Source organism: Falco cherrug, chromosome 1 (genome assembly GCF_023634085.1).
Source record: "Falco cherrug isolate bFalChe1 chromosome 1, bFalChe1.pri, whole genome shotgun sequence".
Lineage (NCBI taxonomy): Eukaryota > Metazoa > Chordata > Aves > Falconiformes > Falconidae > Falco > Falco cherrug.
The window spans coordinates 111,857,230-111,880,975 of record NC_073697.1 but is presented as its reverse complement, the minus strand read 5'-3'; the positions used below and the strand labels follow the sequence as shown (position 1 = coordinate 111,880,975).

The window sequence follows — 23,746 nt, the reverse complement described above, 5'->3', positions numbered from 1 at the left end:
CAGTCAGGTTTTAGATTTCTAGTCATGCATTTATATGGGATTTTTTTAAGTGACTGTTGCAGCTTTGTTAAACGAATAGGTTCTGCAACAGATCAGAGTGACCAGCTGTTTTGACCTCATAGATCTTGTGCAAACAGACAAGTCAATGATTATAGCAGTTGTAACTATTCTTGATCCTGGATGCCTATCTGGGCTCAGCTATGATGTTTTAACATTGCGTTTCCTATCAGAAGTGAACCTTACTTTGCCCTCTTCTTTGTCCTGCAATGGCAGGTATTAACCTCAGGCTTTGGGGTTTTTTTGCTTTCTTTTGCTCCTTACAGTGCTGAGAGCCCAATTTGTAGGAGCCATGGAAGAGTCTTCCCAACCTGCTAAACCCCTGGAGATGAACCCTCATTCTCGCTTTATTATTGGCTCTGTGTCAGAGGATAACTCAGAAGATGAAACGAGCTCCTTGGTGAAACTGGATCTGCTAGAGGAGAAAGAGAGGTCTTTGTCGCCTGTATCTGTCTGCTCGGATTCCCTTTCAGATCTAGGACTTTCTAATGCTCAAGATGGCCTGGCAAGTCATATGAGGTATGGGTAAAATAGTATTTGGATTCAGTCTTCAGCCTTTTTGCTCCATCCATTCCAAAGATAACCCAAAGATTCAACTTTATATTCAGGTTTGGCTTTATACGTTTTTGTTGTGCCAAGACATCTTTCGGCAGTCTAAGTGACATCTTGTATTTTTATCTGTATCAAAACCTTCTGTTTTCCTTTGGTTTTAATGACATATCTGTGCCTAAATTCCTTAAGCATCTTTCAGACATCTCAGCTGTCGAGTGTTGCGGTAGACTTGCTTATACTGCCCGTCTCTTGTCCCGGTTCTCAGAAAATTGAAACGTATTGACTGGGGTCTTTGAAATTTTCATTTGTGTACGTCTTTTAGCTGGGCCATGTTTGTTCAGAACAGGGATGTTACTTGCTTTTTGTTTCGGTATGGGGTTTCTGCTTTATATGAAGCAAAGAACTGGCAGTACCTCTGGGTAAGATCAGTGACTCCATATTGCCTGAAATGTTTTTTGTTTTGGATGGAGAAAATTTTATTGGTGGTTAAAGAAAAGATTGGTATCCTGCAAGAGGGTAATAAGACAAGACTAATATGGTTGGTCTCATGGCTGGGAGAAGGGCTGCTTCATTCCTACTCCAAATTCTTTGATGGCCAGAGTGGCTCAAATAAGCTACGAAGCTGGGCTTTTGAGGTTGTGGTGTTAACATTTCCTTGCCAAAAGGTCACTTTTATTTTTAGTGTTGCTGATTTGCATACCACTAGTGGGATGTGCCCACTAGTGTTTTTCTTTGTTACAGGCTAGGTATCTTCTACTTTTCAGTGTGTGTACAGATCACAGTTTCTCGGTGTCTGATCGGTCTTGCTTCACTCTTCCATGTCCCCTTCATTTGTGTCCTGTATTTCAGGAGGTCTGGTGCCCAGACCTGTACACAGGACTGTACCTGAGGCCCTGTCAGTGCTGGGTAGAGTGAGGAGGTATTGTACATGGGGAGCCAGCAGTCTGTGAACAATTGCCACACTGAATATTGATAAAGTTATCTTTTACTAGGTGTAATATTTGCACTTGCCACTACTGAATTGCAGCAACTCTTTCCAGGTTACTTTGCCACCTTGTCAAATTCCTTTAGAATTAGACTCTTGATTCCAGAGCATCTTCAGTCATTCCTAGTATGATGGTAAGCTCATAATTAATAAATTTAAAAATAAAATGTTAGTGTTGGTGTTGGAATGGATCCTTGCCAAAGCCCTGCTTTTTGCATCCTTCCAGTTTAATAGAACTCACCATCATCTGAATTTCCGATTACCTGCAGTTTGTGCTTGTTCTATTTATGAAAACATAGTTTTGGACAGTGTTAGAAGTCTTCGTAACATCCAAATTTACTACAGCAATTGACAGTCCCCTATTTGCAAGCCTTTTTAGCATGTAAGGAAGGAAAAAAAATGCATTTTTTTTTAGGAAAGTTTTGTCCCTGACATCTTCCAACTGGATGTAACTTACTACCTTTTTTGTTTGCTAGTTCCTTACAAATAAGTTGTGGCTCTTCTGCTGCCTTTTGGCCTTGGGTTCTCCCAGCAGATCCTGCCAGTGGTCAGAGCCAAATCTAGAAGAGCCTTCGCTTGATTTGCTCTTTCTGCCTGCCTTTTGAAAAGGTGTCATCCCATTTCAGGAACATACAGGACAGTCTGAATCCCACTCTAGCTTTTACTGAACAATCCCTCACTTTACTTTTTTATTTTTGAAGAAATGGTCGGTTCCAAAAAGGTTTCTGGCTTTTATTGACCCGTAGTAGGTATTTACACGGTCAGGTAATCCTTTCAATTTGTTCTTCTGTTTCGCTGATTTCTTTGCTTGTGCAGAATAAGGAATATTAATCTGGCCTTTTATTGGTGGTTCTTTAGGAAGACAGCCTCTGAAAACAAATAGTAGCAGACTCTTTGTGTTGGGACAGAAGGGGGATAGTAGTCTGTACTTTACAGAGTAGTTATGGTCATGCTGATGGACATGTTTAACCAGTTGGCTCGAATATAACAGATGTAAAAATCTCAAAGCAAATTTGAAGGGGATTACCTTTCCAAGGACTGCCAGTTATAATTTGGCAGCACAAAAGGTTGTTCTGAAGCAGGAAAAGATCTAGCCCTGTAACTGTACATATATTTTAGGAACAGAAGAAACTGGTTAAACACATAACCATTAGTGTGGAAATAGACAATAGGAGAGCAAGAAAATCAAGCAACTTCTAGGACACTCTCTGGCATCGGAGAGCTATAATGCAATAGGTGCGCAACCTTGAGCACCTCTGTTGTAACTTGCTTACTTTGGCACTCTCTTTTGAGGGTACTTGACTTTCAGTTAAATGAGAGGGAAATGCCAATTTAAATAAAAAAGTTACAGCATTATGGCCTGTTTTTCTAAGATAAAGTAACATGAATTGAAATAGTTTTCCAGGATGGTAGTCCCTTTCATCAAAAGATTTCCAGATGATGTTTACAGATGGAGAAACTGAGAGAAAGACAAGTTCAACAACTTGCATGAAGTCAATCTGTGACAGTGAATTAATGGAACACAGTTATTCTTGCTTCCAGCTTCCTTTTGGTAGTCACAAAGGTACCACACTTTCTCAAGTGACAGAGATAAATTCATGGGGAGTTCTGTATAGTTTGACTAGTGGGTCAGACAAGGTGCAGGTCCAGGGTAGTGTATCTTTTTGAAAAAGTTGCCAAATTTTGAATTTAAAAAAAAAAATTGAAAAAGTTCCCATTTGCTGGTTAGTTTCATACAGGAAATGGTCAGGTAGAGATAGCTTGTCTTTCAGGTGGGGGGCTTTGCTGCAGAGAAGTCCTTCTTAGACAACAGTCTAAAATCCAGAATTTAGTCAGCTGAGTAAAGGAATGTGAGTGTACCTGTAGTAACAGGCATTGCTGCTGCCCTCTTGCTGTTAGACCCCCATAAAAAGTGACGGCATGTTGCCAGTTTGTGAAGCATAGGCCTTTCCCTACACTGGCTTCAGTACCTTGAGATTTGCCAGTCTCCTGTCTAAGCTGGAAAGCATTGCTGAGAGCCTTATCATTGGACGGCGTTGTGACATCTAATCGATATATCCTGACCCAGCTATCGGTACTCTGTATGCCAACTCATGTTTCTTTATTTGACCATGCAGAATGCCTGTGCTGTGTTGTTCCATCTATCACCTTATTGATCTTGTGAAGTGTTTATGCTGTTGCTAAAGACAGTTTTGCTGGGACAGGTTGTACAATATAGGCTTCCATACTACTAGAGATCTATGAAAACCTTTGATTGTGCCAGTTGGCTGCTACTATATAGGATTGAGAAAGCCACGCAGTGATAATGAACTTTAAATTGGTGTGTGGAACATCAATGCTCAGCAGAAATCATGTGTTGGAAAAGTAACTACGTAGTTCTTTTCTTGCTTGTAGTTGTGCTTTGTTTGAAGAGTATCAGTAATAAAAATCATGTAAATGCCTTCCTCACTCTCATGGTTATAGCATCTAACGTTGGAAACAAGCTTCCTTGAAGAAAATACTCTACTTGTGTACAGTTTACATCAACAAAATCTACTCTTTGTTGCATTTTGTACCTTTATGTAATAAACCGAAGTATGTAATTTTTTCTTAATCTTTTTGCTTCCAGGTGTAACTGTGTTGTCTTTGAGTTCAGAAATTTCCATCAGCACTCCAACCATAGGAAGCAGCCCTGCTGGGATACAGTTTTTGCTGTAGTGTAGTGAGCGGTTAGGCAGTTGCTATGCTGCTCTCTGAAGTTTTAGTGGTAAATTAAGTAGGTTGGAAAATACTTCGGGTCTGTTTCTTTTGTTTAATAAATTGTTCTTGACTATTGCTGAATTTAATTCCTAACTTCAAAGATGGTGTCTTGGTATCACATTCTTGTTTAAAATAGAGTAAATGCTGTGTGTCTTCTGGTTTTGTAAGTAATGAAATAGGTGTACAGAGTCGCCTGATAATCCACTTGCATCAATTGGAAGCAAAATTTTTTGAAGTACCTCAGCTGTTACCTCTGATATTAAGCCACAGAGACTTTAGCCCTTAGCACCTAATGCTATTTGGACTTCCCAGTAAATAGTCTAAATAAATTATGGAGATGCTTAAGAAGAACTAATCATCTATTAAAGTGATTTTGGAAGAATGCCCAAATTCTAGTCTAGACGGTAGTTTGTTGAGTATGCCCAGACTGGCCCTGGGACAGAGTGCCTGCTTAGAAACCAGTTGTAGAGCAGTTGCACAGGAGTACTGAAAGTAACAAAGGATCCTTTTGAGCTTGTTCTGAATTTTAAAAAATTCCTTTCCTGTCCAACTCTTTGTGGTTAGGAGGTAACATTATAGAGCATTGATCTTGTAAAACTCTTAAATTCTGCTTTAGTGTCTGCAAGGCTGATGCTTTTACTGCTGCGTTCAAGACTGGTCCAGCTGCATCAAAAGGGATTTCTCCTTTGCTGAAGTGATTGTTTCCTGTTCGAGGCTTTCTGCTGGAGTTGAAGGCTGCTCCTCTTGCTCTGCTGCTTGTGCTATCAGTTGCTGTGGAGGTTTACTTGCATGGGTTTGTGTCTCGTGGACCAGAAGGCCTCTATTGAAACTGGAATGGCGTGCTGCTTGCTGAGACCTTTTTATTTGCATATGATCAATTGCTTTTGGCTCAGCAGATGAGGAGAGCGATACTGTTGCATGTTTCTTCAGGTTACTGAAATAAAGCTGTGCATCTTCAAGGAACCCCTACAAAACAAAGGATTTAGTTCCTTGTTACCATTGCTGCCAGCGAGTGATGTTGTGATTTATATTTTGAACTTCATCCACCTGGAGTGAAAAGTTGAATTTCCTCCTGTATCTGTTGAAAAAGAGGAAGCTTGTAAGGTGTTTTGGGTTCCTAGCTGTTTCTGGTTGTACTGATAACCTGTGAATTACAACTTTTTTCTTCTCTGAAAGCTACTCTGTTCAGTGAACAGATAGACTCTGAAGGACTCTTGATTCTGCGTACCTTTCAAAAGTAGCATTCTTCTTATTTTGGTGTGACCGGTGTTTTCTTCCCTTTGACCTCAGTTAACATGGGAAATGTCATCTCTAAATTCAGTAATTTGTAGGGAGATTTTGCAGAGATCAGCTGTCTGAGATACCACAGCAGTGACAATGTCTCCTAGTTGCTTATCTGATATTTCTAATTGGAAAGATAATGAAGTATGCTTTGTCCCTATCGGAATACTTTAGGGCTGCCTCCTGTATTTTGCTGAGTGCCCTTGCTTTTCACTCAGATTGGGACATGTAGGAAAGGCATTCGAAGACAAGCGCTTTTGTAGAATCCCCTGTCAGCCTAGTGCTTGTATCTTCAGTGGCCACAGGAGAAGCTGTCGGTGACTGTAGGCTCGCAACAAATCTGGGAAAAGAGGAAGTGTCATTAAACCTATTGTAGGTAGGGAAAGCAAAGAGTCTTTAGGCTAGGGAGTAACTTGGATCTCTTGACTCTGTATCTACCCCATTATTTCTGGTTGTTAAAAAAGGTACAGTCTCTTGTTCATGTAGATCAGATCTGTTCAACAGTTGAATTTTGTCAAAGAGCACTGGGAAGGCTCCTTGCCAAAGGCTTCAGTTCTGCTCTCTTCTCAGTTGCAGAACTGTCTTTTACTGTTGTTAATAACTTTTATCTTGGTGGCAGGGCTTGACCTGGAGTGTGTTAGGCCGTTGCTACGGGAACATGTGGAATTTTGTACTTCGTGAGGATGTAAAAGTAAAGATCTTTCAGTACTTTGTGATTTTAGGAACTGGAGGACAGCTATCAATTTTATTCAACTTTAGCTATTTATTTGGATTGACGTTTGGATTTACTGGGTATTTTTGAGGAGTGAAAACCTGGTGCCATGGGTCTAAGCAGGAAGGGCACAATGGAGAAATGGGTTGTGAAAGATAAATTTGAAGGAGGAGGAAGGGGCTTGGGGCATGTGGAAAGCTAGAGGCTAGTCAAGCATGAGACTCATAAAGTTGAGTGCAGAATACCTTGGAAAGAACACTCAAAGGGAGTGGGGTATGTTGAAGAGCCTCAGGTCTGAAGTGGTTTTGATCATAGTATGTTAGAGTGTGTGATCCGGAGGAGCTCAGTGAGCTCTAAATCACTGGGTTCCCTCCCATAATTACAGCTGTGATGTTGCTTTGGAACTTGCGAGGAACATGAGTGATTTGGTGTGTGCATCGTGTGGGTATGGTCCAGTTTAAAATGCACATGGCATGGCAGATAAAAAACCAGGTGTGTGGTTTAGGAAAAGAAAATACCTGACAAACAAGTGTCTCAGCACTTAAAATCTGCATCTGTTGCAGCTGTTGGTACTTGGTTATTTGAGAGGAAGAATCCTAGCAGCTTGTGCCACTTTGAGCTCCGTAGTTTTGGAACCAAAGTTACTGCTTTAGGCTAAAGACCTGCCTTGATGGCTGTTCAAAATCTGTGTGAGCATGAAAGTCAAGTTACTTAGCCAGGGAGTAGGGAGCGGGTTGGTTTTGGGTTTTTGTGCTGCATCCATTATTTAATTTCCTGAAATCCTTAGGCTTGATCCTTTGTCAGAGCTACACAGAGTTTCTTTCTTATTTTAGTTAGTTACAGGTTGAAGCACTGCCTTCCAGCAGTGTCTGCATTCAAGCTGACTGTTCTGTCTCTTTAAAATTGCAGGCAAAACCTGTCTTTGAGTAAGTCCAGATTGCTGCCTCCCAGTGCCTATTACCAGAGACATAGTGAACTGTTTACTCCGGCTGCAGAATTCTGCATTGCTTGCTGGACTACAAATATGCTTGCTCTTTCTCTCTGCCTTTTTGTGAAATAGGTTGCAAGGGCAGATCTAAAATTGGAGCAGATCTTAGGGATGCTTCAGCTGCCTTGAGTCTTACCACCCAGATCAAATACATGTTTGCATCAGCACTTACATATTTACAAAACAGAAAGCCCAAATTGATGATGAGAGCTGCCCTCTCTTCACACCCTTTACAGGCCAAATCTGGAGGAAAAAACCCCACCGTTCTCGGTGTGTGTGTGTGCGTGTGTGTATGTGCTGCAGTCTCCTTAAGGCTGCCTTTCAAACAAGCCAGCTAATGCATCACTGCCTTTGGAATAAACTGCTACGTCACTGATAGCACTTGGCATGTTACAGTGCTGGGATCAATGCAGGCTCCTAGCTGCGATGTGCGTCAGGTATGTGTCTGTAATGAATGCTTTTTTTCTTGGAGGCTAGAACAAGAGAACCGCGCAGGCTTTCCTTTTGTCTAACAGCAGGCCTGGGGTCTGAAGAGGGGGATGGTTTTCATATGATGTTTGCCATTTGGGTTCTGAGTAGTATTATGTTTGGGAAATGAGCTTTGTGGAGTCTGTGTGTTTGATGGTAAGTATTGTATCAGAATGACACATCCTTGTGTAGTGTGTTTTTGTAGGGATGTTGCAGCAAATCGTGTCCATTGATTTCATAGCAGTGAATTGAGCTGGTAGAAGGCACAATGAATATTTTTAACCAGTGCTGAAGCTGCTCCTCTAACATGAAGCTGCGTGTATATGTAGGATTTGCTTCCTTGTGGCTACAATGGTCAGAAACTGTTTGGATTGGGTCTGTGAGTGGCGTTTTTTGGAGAACAGGAAACCATTTTCATAAAACCTGAGAAGTGAAATTTCAATTATACTATGTATAAATGCTAATCTTGAATTGGGATCAAAAACTGAGGAAATCTAATGGAACCACAAATCATGCAAGTGTTTTATTTTGAAAATGATGGAACATGCCATTTAAATGCTTCACGAAATACATATCCAGTAGAGTCACTGAAAGTCTGTTGGGTTTTGCTGGTCTCACATAGTGATGACCAGAAGAGAAAGTGACACATTTTTATCAAGCAGAGCCTGTAGGTTTGTGATTCTCAACCCTTGTGATGGCTTGTTTGGAACTGGTGAAATGGTGAGTTAGTGGTAGCCTCCCTGCAGAGATGAAGGGAAGTAGGAGCCTGGAGGACCTGGGAGAGCTGACTTACGTGGCCGGAGTCGTGTGTGCTGGATGTGGGAGGCAGGGACTTTGAGTTTGCTCCGGTGGGCTGGGAGCAGGGATCTGTGTCACACCCGGGTAAGATGAGAGGCCTCTCAAGATAGAGCCAGTGCTGGAAAATATTTCAAGATAAGTTGCTTTTTTTTTTTACATACTTCTGTTTTTACAATTAATTAAATGGGAAATTTCTGGTGTACTTCACAGTTGGATAGTTTGAGTAGCTCTTTAAGGAGGAAAAAAGGCTGACAGGTGAGAGAGGCATTTAGTTATTGGGTAGATATATAATGCTGGATGTTTTTTTTGTTTAAACTGTTCTTTCCCTGGTATTTCTTGTCTCTGCTGTGATTTATTTCCAGTGTGACTGCTGCCTTCACTGCCACAGTGTGTCGCTGTCCCTTTAGCCTTCTGCTGGCAACGCTTGAAGAAATCGGATATGCACAGAATTGTTTGCCTGCAGTTTATCAGACACATGGCACTTGCTGTTGGTCGTTGCTCCTATCGCCTGTACTGTTCTTAGTTCCCTGTCTCCTGCCATGACCTCACCTTGCCTGTCAGGGCTCAAGGTTGCATACTGTCCTCATGTTAATGTGACACTTTTTCTCTGGCTATTTGTTCCTTTTTTTGAGTGATCCTCTCCTGGGTGATTGCATGGCTTTTGCTCATACTCTTGGGATGTTTGTGCATCAGATAATAGCAATGCTACCTGGATATGGCCCTACACCAGGACAGACCCAAATGTCGTGAAATTTGAAAATGTAATCCAGTTGCTGTGTCTAGTTCCAGTCCAGATTTGATCATCACTGCGTCGCTGCAGTCATTGCCTTTGCTTATCCAATCCCTGCCCCCAGATTTGCAATTTATGTTTTTGCATGCGCTCAATACTGAGTAAACACTCTGCTTCCTTTCTCCAGTGATGTTATTGGACCCTGCAGTACTTTAGCACTTTGCTTGTGAGGGTATTTATTCTTACAGCACTTGGAGTGATCTCATGTCCATTTTTTAGGTGGAGAAACAGAGGCACAGAAAAGTGACTTGTCCAGGGTCTCCCAGCTTCCAAGCTGGCATCCAGTGTGACCTGTTGTCTCATGTCTGGATCACCACTATGCTCTGTGTGCCTGTATGAACAGTGGCACTCACTTTCTTTGCTGCAGCCCTGGAAATGCTTTCCTTGTCACCTTTCCGTTCCTCCTGAAAATGTGGTATTAAATCCTACATGTTTATTGAATTCTTCATGCAAAATGGCCCCTGTAGTTGCTCCTTTGCTTGCTCTTGCAAAAGTAGCTGCTGCTGAGGTGCTTGCCTGCTCCCGGCGCAGTCATGCAGCCAGCAGTGCAGAGTTCCTCAGGATGCTGATGCTGCACATGGGGAAGCTGTGCAGTCTCCGTTTGCTTGTGTGTCCCCAGTTGTGGGGAGCATGAACTGGGGCTGGCCATTGCTGGGTACAGCCACCGTGCATCGTGTGGGCTGCAGCACTGGTGCTGTGCGTTAAGCCTGATTACATAACCTGTAGATAATTTTCTCTTTCCTGATCAGCTGCTTTCCTCTGAATGCAGAAGAGGGAAGCTGCTACCCTCTGTGCATGCTGCGTCACAGGAAGAGTGACTGAGAGGGGTGGTGTAATGCAAGGGACAAAGGTTAAAAGATTGAAGCAATCTGGGGAATGCCACTGCACAGCCGCATGAGTGCAAGAGGCTCTGTGCAGCTTTCTCCTGCTGGATTTTGAGCTGCAGTATTGAAAACAATAAAATAGCAGCTACATTAGACCAGTCATAAGCAAGCCCGAAAGCTCTTAATTCCTTCACTGAGACAGCATGGAGGATTCTGCAGAGCAGAATCAGGAAATGAGATATCACATGCTGCAAAGGTAAGAATTACAGATATGATTGTCTTCTCATAGCAGTGACTGTTTTGGAGTGAGGCAGCTGGGCACTCTGTACTGGAGTTGCATACTGATGTTTTTCCATATTAATTTTATCCTCTGAAACCTTGCCAGTTACTGTGAGCTATCTGTGCATGCAGTCTGTAAGAAAGATGCTAAAATACATCTTAGTTGGGGGATCAGTGTTTAAAAAGTTTGAGATTCTGCACAACTTCTAACCTCTGTAAACTCTGAAGGACAGATGAGGATTCTGAAAGTTCCTATGTAACAAAACACTGCGGTTGTGATCTGGTGATTAATAGGGATGACTGTTACTAACTCAGCATTTATTCTGTTTTGTTTAGAGATTTGTTTCTTCCTGCTGCCCAACTTCTACCTCATCTTACCCTGCAAAAAAAGAAGAAAACCCAAACAGCATCCCACCACCCCCTTCTGTTTTGATTTTAATGTGCAGCCTGTGGTTATTAGTAAATAAACTTAATGTTCTTTGTATGCTTACTGTCACAAATCAACTGAACTATACTTGCTTATAAACAAGTGTTTGTGCACTCTTCTGGTTGATAAACCTTTGGTTTTTTTGACATTTTATCTGTAGCAGTATCTTTATGTGCATAGTAATTTCAACTTGGCACGATCGTTCATATTCATACATTTTCATAGATTCTGACCCCAAGATTTTTCTTTTTTCTGTTTTTGTTGAGACTGCTCTCAGTAAACCTGCAATGAATAAACCTGTCTCACTTTTTAGACTGTGCTCCTTCCTTGCTATGCCATTGATACTGACCCTCTTTAAATACAAGTAGAAATTCAGCCTTAACTACAGCTTTCTTCTTCTTCTTGCCTGTTGGCTCCTGCCCTTGACTTCCTGGGCAGAGATTATCACAGAGCAGTTTGTGAACTCCTGTTCATAGGAATAGGTTTTAAATTCACTGACAATGTCTACCTCTGAAAGTGCAGCTCACTGGAAGGAGGGAAAGTACACGGAGGAAGAACCTTTGCACACTTAAGTTGTTCTTAGGCTCTTCTCTGGATATCAGCTAGCAGCTCTTCTTTGAGATAAGTTACTAGACTGGATATACTTTGGGATGACCTAGTACAGCCATTTATATGTCCCAGAATATCACTGGGAGATAGGCATCTGGTTTTTACCATGCTTTAAAATCCTGTATTTCCCATTATCTTTACTTCTCCCAGTCTTGGCTTCATGGATCACTTCAAAGTCTCTCTTTGCTGTGCTTAGAACAGGTTTTCACTTCCCAGTTAAGCTTAATGTTTGCAAGACTGTAACTTGAAGTTCTCCGCCAGCATGGCCATTTGTCATGGGAATATCTCATGTGTGAGAGAGAAAGATCGATGTGTTAACACAGAACACAGGGTCTGAATTTCAAGTGCTGTAAATATGCTTTCTTGCTGTTCTGGAAATCCTCACAAAGTCAGGGTTGTGCCACAGCAGGATGTCACAGCCGAACTAGATGGTGTGTGTGAAGGCAGAGAGGAAGGGGAAGATCCTCTCCATCTTATGTGTGGTAGATAAACGCGTCTTTATGGTCAGATCTGGGCACTGATCTTGCCTTATCTGAAAGATAACCCTTTGTTCTAGCACAGTTCTTGGTTGGTTATATCAGGATTTGGCATTTACCTTTTGGAACAGGTTGTGCTAGGTGGCATGGGTCAAGATCCTTTTTGTTGATGTGTACTGCAAAGCACAGTGTAGTCTGTGTTAGCACCATGATTGTTCACAGGAAAGATGCATAAGAGAAGAATCTGGATTTAAACTAGATACTAGCTACAGTTTGTTCAAGGCTTCTTTCATCAGAACATTTTTTAGTCAAAATACTGGTCTGTGGTGTTACTATGCTCCTGAAGAAGAGCTAAGGAGGGCCTGCATTCCAGATGGGTAACTCTTCATAGCCATAACATATTTATGAGGGAATGTGAGGGGGGGTCTGTGTGTTTCCTCTCAGGCTGTCACCAAGTACCTCTTAACAGCAGCTCATTTAAACCAGGATGCTCCACAGGGCAGTGAACCTCACAGGTACAGCTCTTCGGCTACCTGACCTTTCTTGCTGGCTGTGTTTGTAAAAGGAGACTTCTAGATGCTGTGCATGGCTTGGCTTGTCCTTGGATTGGTTTTCCCTTCATGTCCTCCCTGAGCAACTCCAGTTGCTTTCTACCATGTCCCATCCCATTTCCCAGGGGAGTTGCTCAATGGTAGCAGTGCTTCAGCAGCTGATTAGGCCAGAGGTTCTGATGGGTTTCCATGGCCAAAGGGCAGCTAGCAGGGCCCCTGTGGCTCCTGGGGACAGATGCTACCAGTTACACAGCTGCTCCAATGGTATTGATCCCCTTGGTTGCTGGTCTTTCCAAAGCATTGAGTAGTTTTTAAAATAACTTCCTAATACTCATCTCTCCTTCCTACAGAAAGGTTCTGTAATCCTGTGTGGTGGCAGGGGTAAGGGCTTCAGTGTGTTCATGGGAAAGGAACCTGTTACGAAAAGCATACTAAATACAGAAGGAAAAATGGGCAAACTGCGAGGTGACCCGAGAGATAAAGCTTCAGGGGCTTTAAAATAAAAAGTATCTTACTATTTCCCCAGTCATGCTGCACTATGGTAGACAACACAGTGTGAAGAGTAGGTCTTTGTTTTTCTGTTGAGTTTCATCTCACAATATCAGTTTTGTGAATTTTAGCAAATCAAGTGCTGTAGTGCTTGCAAAAGCAAAGGGTGATTTATGCATATGTTACTTCTGTGGAAGCTGAAGCCTAAGAAAGGGAAGTGACTGTGTCCCCTTCCCACACAGAAAAGCAGTGGCAGAACACGGCATTGATCTTGTCAGACACAAAACTGGCTTTCGCTGTTTGTGGTAGAACTAACGTGACTGATTTGTCCTCTGGCTCTCAGAAATTTTGAGGAAGACATGAAAGATTGGATGGTGGAAAATTCTTGCAAAATGATTTCAAGTAGCCAGTCACAGTCTCTAGTTTGCAGCTGGAGATGTGTTTGCTGTGGTTCCCCATGGGATTTCCCTACAGATTGTGATCTTAGTAGCTTGTTTTACCAAAGCCAGAAAACGTTGTTGTCATTTTCCAGCTTTCCTAGATGAATTGAAAGCAGTGTGGTGGAGCATTGTTGTTCTGTGTTGGGCTGCAATATACAGTGAACGTGTTTACCAATTTCTGTATTAGCAGAACTGGAATTTCTCCAGATAACCTAGCTTTTGCAGAGAGAAAGGCAGTTAAAACCCAGTGATCCCTGGAAAAGCTGAGGACCAGGCCGTGGTGGTCTGGAGGCAGGGAGTGATTCTGCTTGTCTGCTTGGGGAGTATGGTCAAGGGGAACTTTACAAATTATTCACATAGCCTTTTCTATTTGTGTACATCTGCACTGCCAAGTTGCTTTTTTTTCTGTCTCCCACAACTTTAGGCCCAGTATGTCTGGTTTACACCTTGTAAAGCAAGGCCGGGACAGGAAGAAAGTTGATGTGCAGCGGGATTTCACTGTGGCTTCTCCAGCAGAATTTGTTACTCGTTTTGGAGGGAATAAAGTTATTGAAAAGGTAAGTTACTTTAGCGTATTGCATTTTGTTCCCTTCTCTTGAGCTATGACCTCTCTCTGTATAAGGCTGTACATTGCAGATATCAAAATATTAATATTCCTGAATTTGAATGTTGTACTTTGGCCTGTCATCGTTGTTTTTCCATTTTATTTTATATGCAATAAATAAGGATCTCATTGCTCTAGATTAGTGTGACAGAAAAAAATTTCTGAGTGAGCTAGAGCAATTCTGCTGATAGAGAATGATTTATAGACAGATGTAACAAAAGTAGACTGGAAAAAACACTAAGAAATGTATTTAAAATTACATAATCATTTAATGGATGAGGTCCCTTCCTTTCAGGTACCATAAGTTTTAGCCGCTCATTATGCCTATTCTCATGTGTCCTTCTGCTCTTTAATCCAAACAAAGCATAATGCATTAAAATCGTTATGGTGGAGCAAGAGCTGTTTTCTAAATTGACTGATGGGCCATTAAATGTTCTTGCTGGATTGAATGCTGGCTAACAAAACTGCACAGCCCCAAAACTGGGTGAAGAGTCTGCAGAGAAAAAACTGTTTTCATTATCATTTCGTGTTTTGTGCTATTTAGACTGTATTTCATCCCTGCTTCTAACGTACTCAGGTCCTGATAGCAAATAATGGCATTGCAGCAGTGAAATGCATGAGGTCCATCCGGCGGTGGTCCTACGAGATGTTTCGAAATGAGCGAGCAATCAGATTTGTTGTCATGGTGACTCCTGAGGATCTGAAGGCAAATGCAGGTGAGCTGCGAAGGCCAGTGAAGGTGCACAGCCCACTCCTTGCACAGGGATGTGTGTCCACAGGGATACAAGAGGTGCAGTGTGGGTATCCACTGCATCACCTACCATTCTGTCAAGTAACAGATTTCTCTGGAAGAAGGTTAAGTACTTCCAGTACTGTAGATTTAGTGAGTTATAGACCAAGTACTGTTTATTAGATTTGCAATCTAAATGAGACCTTCTTTGTGTTTACAGAGTATATTAAAATGGCAGATCACTACGTCCCAGTTCCAGGAGGAACAAACAACAACAACTATGCAAATGTGGAACTCATTCTTGATATTGCTAAGCGGATTCCAGTGCAGGTGAGAAGTGTCAAAGATAGTTTTTGAAACAGGAGGTAACACCGAGCAATCTTCTCTCCTTAAATAATGAGTTGTATCTGGGGAGAAAGACGGGTCAAAGAAATTGAAATTGCCAACCTATACTGTCACCAAAAGGCAAGCGTATTACAATGCAGTGGATTTTCCAGTATGAATGTCTGCATGAGATGCAAAGCACCTGTCATGGTTTAACCCCAGCTGGTGACAAAGTGCCACAGAGCTGCTTGCTCACACCCCGCTGAGAGATGGGGAGGAGTATTGAGAAGGAATGTAAAACTCAAGAGTTGAGATAAGAACATTTTAGTAATTGAAATAAAATAAAATAAAACCAATTATAATGAAAAGGAGGGAGAAGGGGAAAGGAACAAAATCCAAAGGGAAGGAAGAAAAGGAAACAAGGGATGCACAATGCAGTTGCTCACCACCCACTGACTGGAGCCCCAGCCACCCCCCCAGTTTGTATACAGAGCAGGACATTCTGTGGTATGGAATATCCCTTTGGCTAGTTTGGGTCAGCTGTCCTGGCTGTGTCCCCTTCCAGTTTCTTGTGCCCCTCCAGTGCCCTCGCTGGCAAGGTCTGAGAAACTGAAAAGTCCTTGACTTAGTGTACTAACATTACCTAGCAACAACTAAAAAATCAGTGTGTTATCGATATTGTTCTCAGACCAAATCCAAAACACAGCACTGCACCAGCTTCTAAGAAGAAAATTAACTATATCCCAGCTGAAATCAAGACAGATCCTTTCACCTTTTCACTTCCATACACTTAGTTCCTTTTCAACAGTTTGCTGCGGCAGCCGCCTTTGACTTGTCTACAAGATGCAAAACTAGCCCTTTAAACTAAGCACACAGCGTAGTTCAGGAGGCTGGTCTGGCTTATGACTGTTATGAGGCTGTTTTCAGTGAGGAAAAGAAAGACTTGAAGTATCTGCATGCTTTCTATTTCTGCTCATGTGCTTCTTTTACTAAAACAAAGAGTGAATTATGTTATTTTCTTCTGCAGGCTGTGTGGGCTGGCTGGGGCCATGCATCTGAGAACCCTAAACTTCCAGACCTTCTCCACAAAAATGGCATTGCTTTCATGGGTGAGGAGATACAGTTCTGATCTAATGTCTAGTCCTTATTTTAAAATGTGTAGGTTTAGTGATGTAGAAAATGCTGAGCCTAAGAGTGCCGTGAGGTATGGTTTACAAGTGCAAGACTGATGATAAGTTCTTTACAGTAGTCAGAGCAACAGACTATGCTGTCTAACAGTTGGCTGTTTCCAGCCATCGAGACTAAGGAAACTAGGTAAGCTTTGGACATATGCTGGAAAATAATTCTTGTACAGGAGAATTGGCAAGTTCTCCAACATATCTTTGAATATCATGAGATACAAAATCAGAAAAGATTCCTGTTCAAGCAGATGTTTCAAGAGCTGAATGTCCCTTTGAAGAGGGTGTTTGTAGTTCAGTTTTATGGAAAGAGTGGAGTTTTATGTAGACAGTACACGAAGTTTGTGATCTAGTTAGCACTGTAGTTAGCCAAGTGCTGGAGATGTTTAATGCAGTAAGCCTCATCTCCTGAACCACGTGGATCTGAATATTGGATAAGGTTTTGGACACATGCAGTATTTATCACAAGTCCATCTTTAGTTTTAAAAGTCATGGTCTGAACATAGCCTGAGGATAGCTGTACCAGGACTTCTGGCATATCTTTTTGTCTATAGTGTGTTGAGCCATAACCACAGAAATACTTTGGACCTTTGAAGAGGAGTGGATTTAAAAGCTGTATTTTAATTCCAGTTTAAATCTCTTGCCAATCATACACTACAGCCCCATGTGAGCCACGTTTCAAATAAAATCAGAACACTGAAATATTATTCCGGCAGTGTGTGATATGCACACTTAGTTTCAGTTACTAGTACCTGTCATCCCTTTGAGGGCAGGACCAGCTTGAGGACACATGGACAGAGAGTGGTGCTTGCAAGCTGAGTGTGCCAAGACTGCTTTAACACAGTGGGCACTTAACAAGCTATTGTGATGTGCCAGTGGTTGTATTGCTGTAGTTTCAATTGCCTTTTCCTCCTCTTGGTCAAAAGTAAAAGCAAACTACTGTTTCCTTTTAGTTTCCTGGCTGATGCAGCTAATGCTCCATTTGGTTCAGAAATGTTCATTCATACCAGTTAAGATGTGGCATGCAGCAACCCTGCTAAGAGTATTTATTTATCCCTCTTCCAGGGAACCTGAATTAGTCTTCTGGACATTTCCCCAGTGTCTGATATCTCTTGTGTCTCTCATGCATTGTTTTTGCTCTTTGCAGGTCCTCCAAGCCAAGCAATGTGGGCCCTAGGAGATAAAATTGCTTCTTCAATAGTGGCTCAGACTGCTGGCATCCCAACCCTTCCTTGGAGTGGCAGTGGTGAGAAAGAAGTTGTCCCGTGTTTATCAAGATCATTCTAATCTTTTTTTCTTCAACACATTTAATCTTTTAGAAGTGTCTGTGCGCAAAAAGGTGTTCCAAGAGATGTTCCATCCATTTAAGGTTTCAAATTGGTGTTATCCGAGACTTAGACATAGTGACTGATTTATATATGTCATGTCAGGTAAAATTTACATGTTGTGTAGCATGCTGTTAGTCCAACAGTACAGCTGTAATATCTGGTATTTCTGTAGCCTTTCTAGCACAGAGCGTGTCGTTTTGGAGTACACAAGCCAACACATGGAAGCTTTGTGGAGTTTCAAAAGACTGTAAATAACTTGTTTCTCAGAATTGCACGGGGTAAATGGAGGATGTAATTCATTGGATGAAGAGATCCACTCCCCAGAAAACAGAAATACCTGTTTACATTCTAGGTTCTGTTTTTTAAATGCTTCCAGAGTAGTTCTTGTGGAACTATGGCTGCTGTTTTTTTCACCAGTGTCTGACGTGTGAGGTCTCACTGAGCCTTGCCGCAGAATGAGCTAAGAAGATAATGCTTATGTTTCAGGTCTTCGAGTAGACTGGCAGGAAAATGATCTTCAGAAGCGTATCTTGAATGTTCCTCAGGAACTATATGAAAAAGGCTACGTGAAAGATGCAGATGATGGACTGCGGGTATGTGGCTAGTGTCTTAGAGGTATTTGAGGTCTTGCTGCATACGTACCTGGAGAGACCAAGAGGTTCTCTATTTATAGGTATGGGAATACAAATTAGAACTAGACCGTCAGCCTCACAGAACTAAGTCTTGGAAATCAAGAAGTGACATTTCACATATCATCTTTGGGCCCAGCCTGCAGAATTAGGAGAAAGAGACAACGTACTGGAACAAAGTTGCATTTCATTAAGGACTCTCTTCTGGGTTTTGTTTAATGCAGGAACAAGGTGTTTTTAATAAAGACCCATGACCTCACATTTGATTTTGTCTTTTTTTAAGTTTCTCTTTGAGGAAGATTTCTAGAATGAGAGATACTCCTGAGACAATACAGGATTTGGGAGTTTTCCTTTGGAAAGAGAGAGGGTGGACTATGTAATTTTTTCTGTGTTACCCAGCTTAATGATTTTCTGTATTATACAAAACACTTCTCTATGGGTTTATAAATTTAAAGGTGTGAAGCACTGACAAAAGATTTTGTGATCACTTTGAGAGGCTAGAGTTCTCTGTAGTCACAAAATCATGCTGATTTTTTCAACTACAGGTATTCTCTCAGACTGGAATGTTTGTTTTCTATCCCATTCATGTCTTGGTTGCTAAATGGTCAGACAGAAGCTTGGACACAAATCAACAGGGGAATAATGATCTTTTCAACTTGATTCTGCTACCTTTTTGTACTTACGCGTGTGTTTCTGCCCATCTTGATCAGGCTGCTGAGGAGGTTGGTTACCCTGTCATGATCAAGGCCTCTGAAGGAGGAGGAGGAAAAGGAATTAGGAAAGTTAACAATGCAGATGACTTCCCCAATCTGTTTAGACAGGTAACTTTTCCCACTGATGTGTGTTGTCTTGTTCTCAATGTTCTGGTTGGGTGATTCTGAGCACTGTATCGGAAATGTTAAAGAACTGAAAAAGCCTGCATTATGTATCAGAGCCTCTTTGAATCATGAGAGCGGCTTTGAATCATGAGTTTGTTGGTAGGATTTCAATGTATCTGCATATCCAATACAGTTGTCAAATGCCCACACATCATAGGAGATACTAAATAAAACAGAGTAATGGAGGGCATCTGCAGCATAGCTCAGAAATGTTGAGGGACAGGAGCCTTCTTTAGATTACGGGTTATTTAGGACAGCTGAGAGGAATGGAAGTGACACTGTAATTGTATACAAGTGAATGCAGGGTATTTTCAGCCTTAGGTGGCCCAGGGGAAGTATTATGGATGTTCCTTGCTTAAAAAATTTACTTGGGGTAGTTGTGACCAGACAAGTGTTTACAAAAAATGATCTGCCTATTGATATGCTGTCTTTAGGTTCAAGCTGAAGTCCCAGGCTCTCCAATCTTTGTAATGAGGTTAGCCAAACAGTCCCGCCATTTGGAGGTGCAGATCCTGGCAGATCAGTATGGCAATGCCATCTCTCTCTTTGGCCGGGATTGCTCCGTGCAGCGCAGGCACCAGAAGATTATTGAGGAAGCACCTGCTTCTATTGCGACTTCAGTGGTGTTTGAGCACATGGAACAGGTGAGAGTGGCTCTGCAAGTTCTATTTTCCTTGTGAAACTCCAGAAACAGGCAGGACTTTTTTTTTTTTTTTTTCCATTGTTTAACATTGCCAAGGGTTGTGCATTGTTGAGTCTTTTAAAGGAGCAATGTAGGGTTGTGTGTCTTAAACTGCTTGGTGCGGGCAGCCACTCACATTTCCAAAACTTGAGTCCACCATGTCCTGACAAACAGCTGTAGAGCTCCTTTCAAAAAATGCATGCACCCCGAAAATAGCAGGGAAGGGTGTTTTAAATGTATATTGTCATGTTAAAAGTAAGCTGCAGGAGTTGTATGAATTGTCTAATGCCAAGTATTATAAATATTTGCTTCAAACTCTGCCTTCTGTAAACTGTAAATGAAATAATCTGGAAATCAAAACTCCTGTGCCACATGTGGTTTTTTGAGCAGTTCTAGGGCCTGTTACAAGGTTTTTGGATGTTTCAAAATACCAACAAGAGTGTCTGAAGTGGGTGAGGTGGATGAAGAGAGCATAGCACCTGGAAATCAAATACTCTCTTTTCCTGTATCCTAGTGTGCAGTGAAGCTTGCCAAAATGGTGGGATATGTGAGTGCAGGCACTGTGGAATACCTGTACAGCCAGGATGGCAGTTTCTACTTTCTGGAGCTGAACCCCCGGCTGCAGGTGGAGCACCCCTGCACAGAGATGGTGGCTGATGTTAATCTGCCAGCAGCGCAGCTCCAGGTGAGTCAAGTGCTCAGGCCCTGTGCATCTGGAGGCTTCCAGAAGTACTCAAGCTGTGGTATGTTGAAGAGATCTGAGCATGAAAAACCTGTTCTGCTGAAGCCTTAGTAAAATAGGGGGGCGGACTGTTGTCTGAGTCACAGCCAGGGTTCTGTGTTAAAACTGGATCACATACTAATATTATGCAGATGACTCAATCTTGGTACTGATGGAGAATAGAATATAAAGAAAGTATTAGAGATCTCTACTAAATATGGCCTATATCCTCATGTGCAGATAGGTGATATATGACTCTCCCACATTTCCCTCTCAACAAAAATACTTGATAACTTACAGGCCCGTTCTGGTACTTTCTCAGCTTGGGATAAATCTTCTGTGCCTGGAGCAAAGTTGAATTAATTATCCCAAAACATATATGCATCCCTTATAGCTCTAGCATTTGACTCTTCCTGATTTGGAAAGCAAAGAGAGGTTATTTTCTAGTTGTTTCTCTTGGACTGTTCAGATAGACCTTCAGTTAAAAGGAGTATGAAGAGAAGCAAGAGAGGAATAAAACAGAGGTGTGAAAACTGATTTAAGTAGAGGTTTTGTGTAAAGGCCTGTCTCAACAAGTATTAGCCATGAGTAGTTCAACTTTAAGCCCTGAAATTACTTTGTGAAATGAGTTGGCTTCTGAGGCTAGCAGTGCAATCAAATGCTGTGCCAGTTTTGAGCAGTGCATCGCCCACTCTGCCTCTAAGGGACAGCAGCCACTTCCCAGAGTTTCTTATGACAAAAGGAGGGAAAAAAGAACAGACAGTTGGCTGCTTCATTTTTCAGCAAGTTCAGCGGTTGTTTGAAGTTCAGGAAAGTGACTTACGTCTTGTAAATTTTGATGAGCGGTTCCTGACTTCCAGAGCAATTGTTTCTACCTTTCTAAGCCTCTCGCTGACTGCAGATGCTTTCTCCTCCTGGCTAAGGTCCCTGCTCTTTAGCCTTTCTACAAAACAGGATTTGTGCCTAATAATTAGGTACTTGAATAGATGTGGCAAAGTGACCAAGGATTTGTCTTGATTTATTGCTTTTTCAAGAGAAGTCATGACAGTGGGTGACAGTTATGGCTTACATGAATGAGTAGACTTCTTGTTGTTCTGATCCCCAAAGTAACGAGGGAATCCTTCACAGATCCTGTAGAAAGCATTTGTGGCGTATGCTGTAGCTCATCCATCCCTTGTGCATCCCCACCAAACTCCTTCTGTGCTGCCATGCCATCTCCCCCTTCTCAGCCCCCATCTTTTCCACTGGTGGATGAATGCTGCAGTCCTCTCCCCTTCTTTTTCTTACACCATGTTAGGGGGTTCTAGTTGCTTTCCTACTTCCTTTTTCACAGCCCTCCCATTCTCACCCTCTTGCTTTCTTGTTAGTTCCCATCTTCTCCTAGGTGTTTGCATTTTGAAATTTATTGGACTGATGGTAAAGAAAACAAACAGTTGAACTGTAGTGTCTTGTAGACTACTCAGGAGCAGGATCATCTTCATTTTGTCAGGAGGCTATTTGGCTTTGGCGTGAGCCTCCTCTCAGCAACTGATTCCAGTAGGTCTCTGCCTGTATTTGCCAGGTGTGGAGAGTTTATAACTAGTCAGATGCTTTCCTCATTGTTTGGGCACTGTTCTTCATAATGCTGATGCTAGATACAATTTCATAGAGTGATACATTGATACTGTAACCGGTTTGGTCTTTTATCTGTTGGTTGTCTGGCTGGTAGGCAGCTGAAAGAAATGGCTACACTGAAACTCAGCCTTTTTGAACTGTAGCTGTAAAAAAAAAAAATAAATTTAAAAAATCCAATCTAATGAACTGAACAAGTGGGACTTTACTCCATAAGGACGCAGCCAGCTCCGCAGGTTACTTTTCCTGCAGTTTATAGCTGCAAAATTCCAGAGTTTCCTATAACCAGTTAGGGGGCTTCTGTCTCACTGGGACCTTAGTATATTTTTAACAGACCTAATACATCCCCATCCTCAGCTGACCTAGCACTGGCCAGCTTTCTCTGGAGCCTGTTAATTAGTCAATGGAAAATACTAACTGAAGGGCTTAAGGTGGATATTAACACTGAGCTCAGCTTTCCTGAGAAACATGAATGTTCTAAGATATCAATAGAGAAGACTTAAATCAGAAAATAGGCCATGCATATCTACTAAACTAGAACTGCAGCATCATTTTCCACAGAGAATTGGTAGAATTAATTCTTCAAGGAACAGGTACTCTCTGTGAGGAGAGAAACTTACTGGTGCTTTCTTTTTATTATTACTATTTTTCCTTAGATTGCCATGGGGATTCCCCTCCACAGGATCAAGGATATCCGAGTGATGTACGGTGTTTCTCCGTGGGGAGATGCAGCTATTGATTTTGAGAATTCAGCCCATGTTCCCTGTCCACGTGGCCATGTCATTGCTGCACGTATCACCAGTGAGAATCCTGATGAGGTGAGTGTTTTAAATTCTGTAGTTACTGATCACGATCTGATAAGTGTAGGCTTTACACCTAGGTTCAGTCCCTGCTGCTGATCCTGAAAATTTTGGCAGCAAATGTAAAAGACTCTTCCCATACCTCAGCTGATGGTTCTGTAGACTCTGGTTAGCCACAACTTGAACTTACTTGTGTCTGTATCGTTGCAGCACAAAGAGGTGCTCTAACCTTCAGAACTCTAATAACTTTCCTAATTTTGGATTATTTAATTTTTCTTTAGGATGATTAGCAATGCCTGTCTGTCTTTACAGGGATTTAAGCCCAGTTCTGGTACAGTTCAGGAACTGAATTTCCGCAGCAATAAGAATGTCTGGGGCTATTTCAGTGTTGCTGCTGCAGGAGGGCTTCATGAATTTGCTGATTCTCAGTTTGGTCACTGCTTCTCTTGGGGAGAAAACCGTGAAGAAGCCATCTCGTAAGTAGTCAGAAAAGTGGTAGAACCTTGGAAATTTCTTGAGTTTTGTCCTCTTTCATTCAAAGTGCTGTGGAAAAACAGGACTCCCTACTTATAGGAGTTTTAAGAGCATTTTCCCTCTCTTTACCTTGTTTTCTACATCATGGCCAAGCTTATTCTGTCTTGCTTTGCAGTTCCACTGTGTTGCACGCACCTGCATTTCTACACTTTTTGCTTACTTCTCTTTATTTTTTTTCCTTTGTTTCATTCATGCCTTATATATCTGCTGATGGGGTATGATACAGTGACCATTGAATTGAAGTCCCTCTTTGAAAGCTTTC

General features: G+C 41.9%; 1 protein-coding gene across 10 annotated transcripts in view; it reads left to right on the top strand.

The window, feature by feature from the left end:
- The window catches only part of ACACA (acetyl-CoA carboxylase alpha), a 148,108-nt gene that overhangs the window by 18,761 nt on the left and 105,601 nt on the right, over positions 1–23,746 (top strand). For 9 of the 10 annotated variants that reach the window (XM_055720345.1, XM_055720359.1, XM_055720332.1 and 6 more), the window contains 12 exons: positions 324–576; positions 13,890–14,022; positions 14,647–14,785; positions 15,020–15,129; positions 16,151–16,232; positions 17,449–17,547; positions 18,116–18,222; positions 18,969–19,079; positions 19,571–19,780; positions 20,333–20,503; positions 22,807–22,968; positions 23,263–23,426. In XM_055720345.1, the coding sequence (XP_055576320.1) occupies positions 350–576; positions 13,890–14,022; positions 14,647–14,785; positions 15,020–15,129; positions 16,151–16,232; positions 17,449–17,547; positions 18,116–18,222; positions 18,969–19,079; positions 19,571–19,780; positions 20,333–20,503; positions 22,807–22,968; positions 23,263–23,426 (1,715 nt within the window). In that variant the 5' untranslated portion in view covers positions 324–349. Of the gene's footprint in view, positions 1–323; positions 577–10,197; positions 10,451–13,889; positions 14,023–14,646; positions 14,786–15,019; positions 15,130–16,150; positions 16,233–17,448; positions 17,548–18,115; positions 18,223–18,968; positions 19,080–19,570; positions 19,781–20,332; positions 20,504–22,806; positions 22,969–23,262; positions 23,427–23,746 lie in introns of those variants that run through there. The other variant, XM_055720376.1, reaches the window with a different exon arrangement.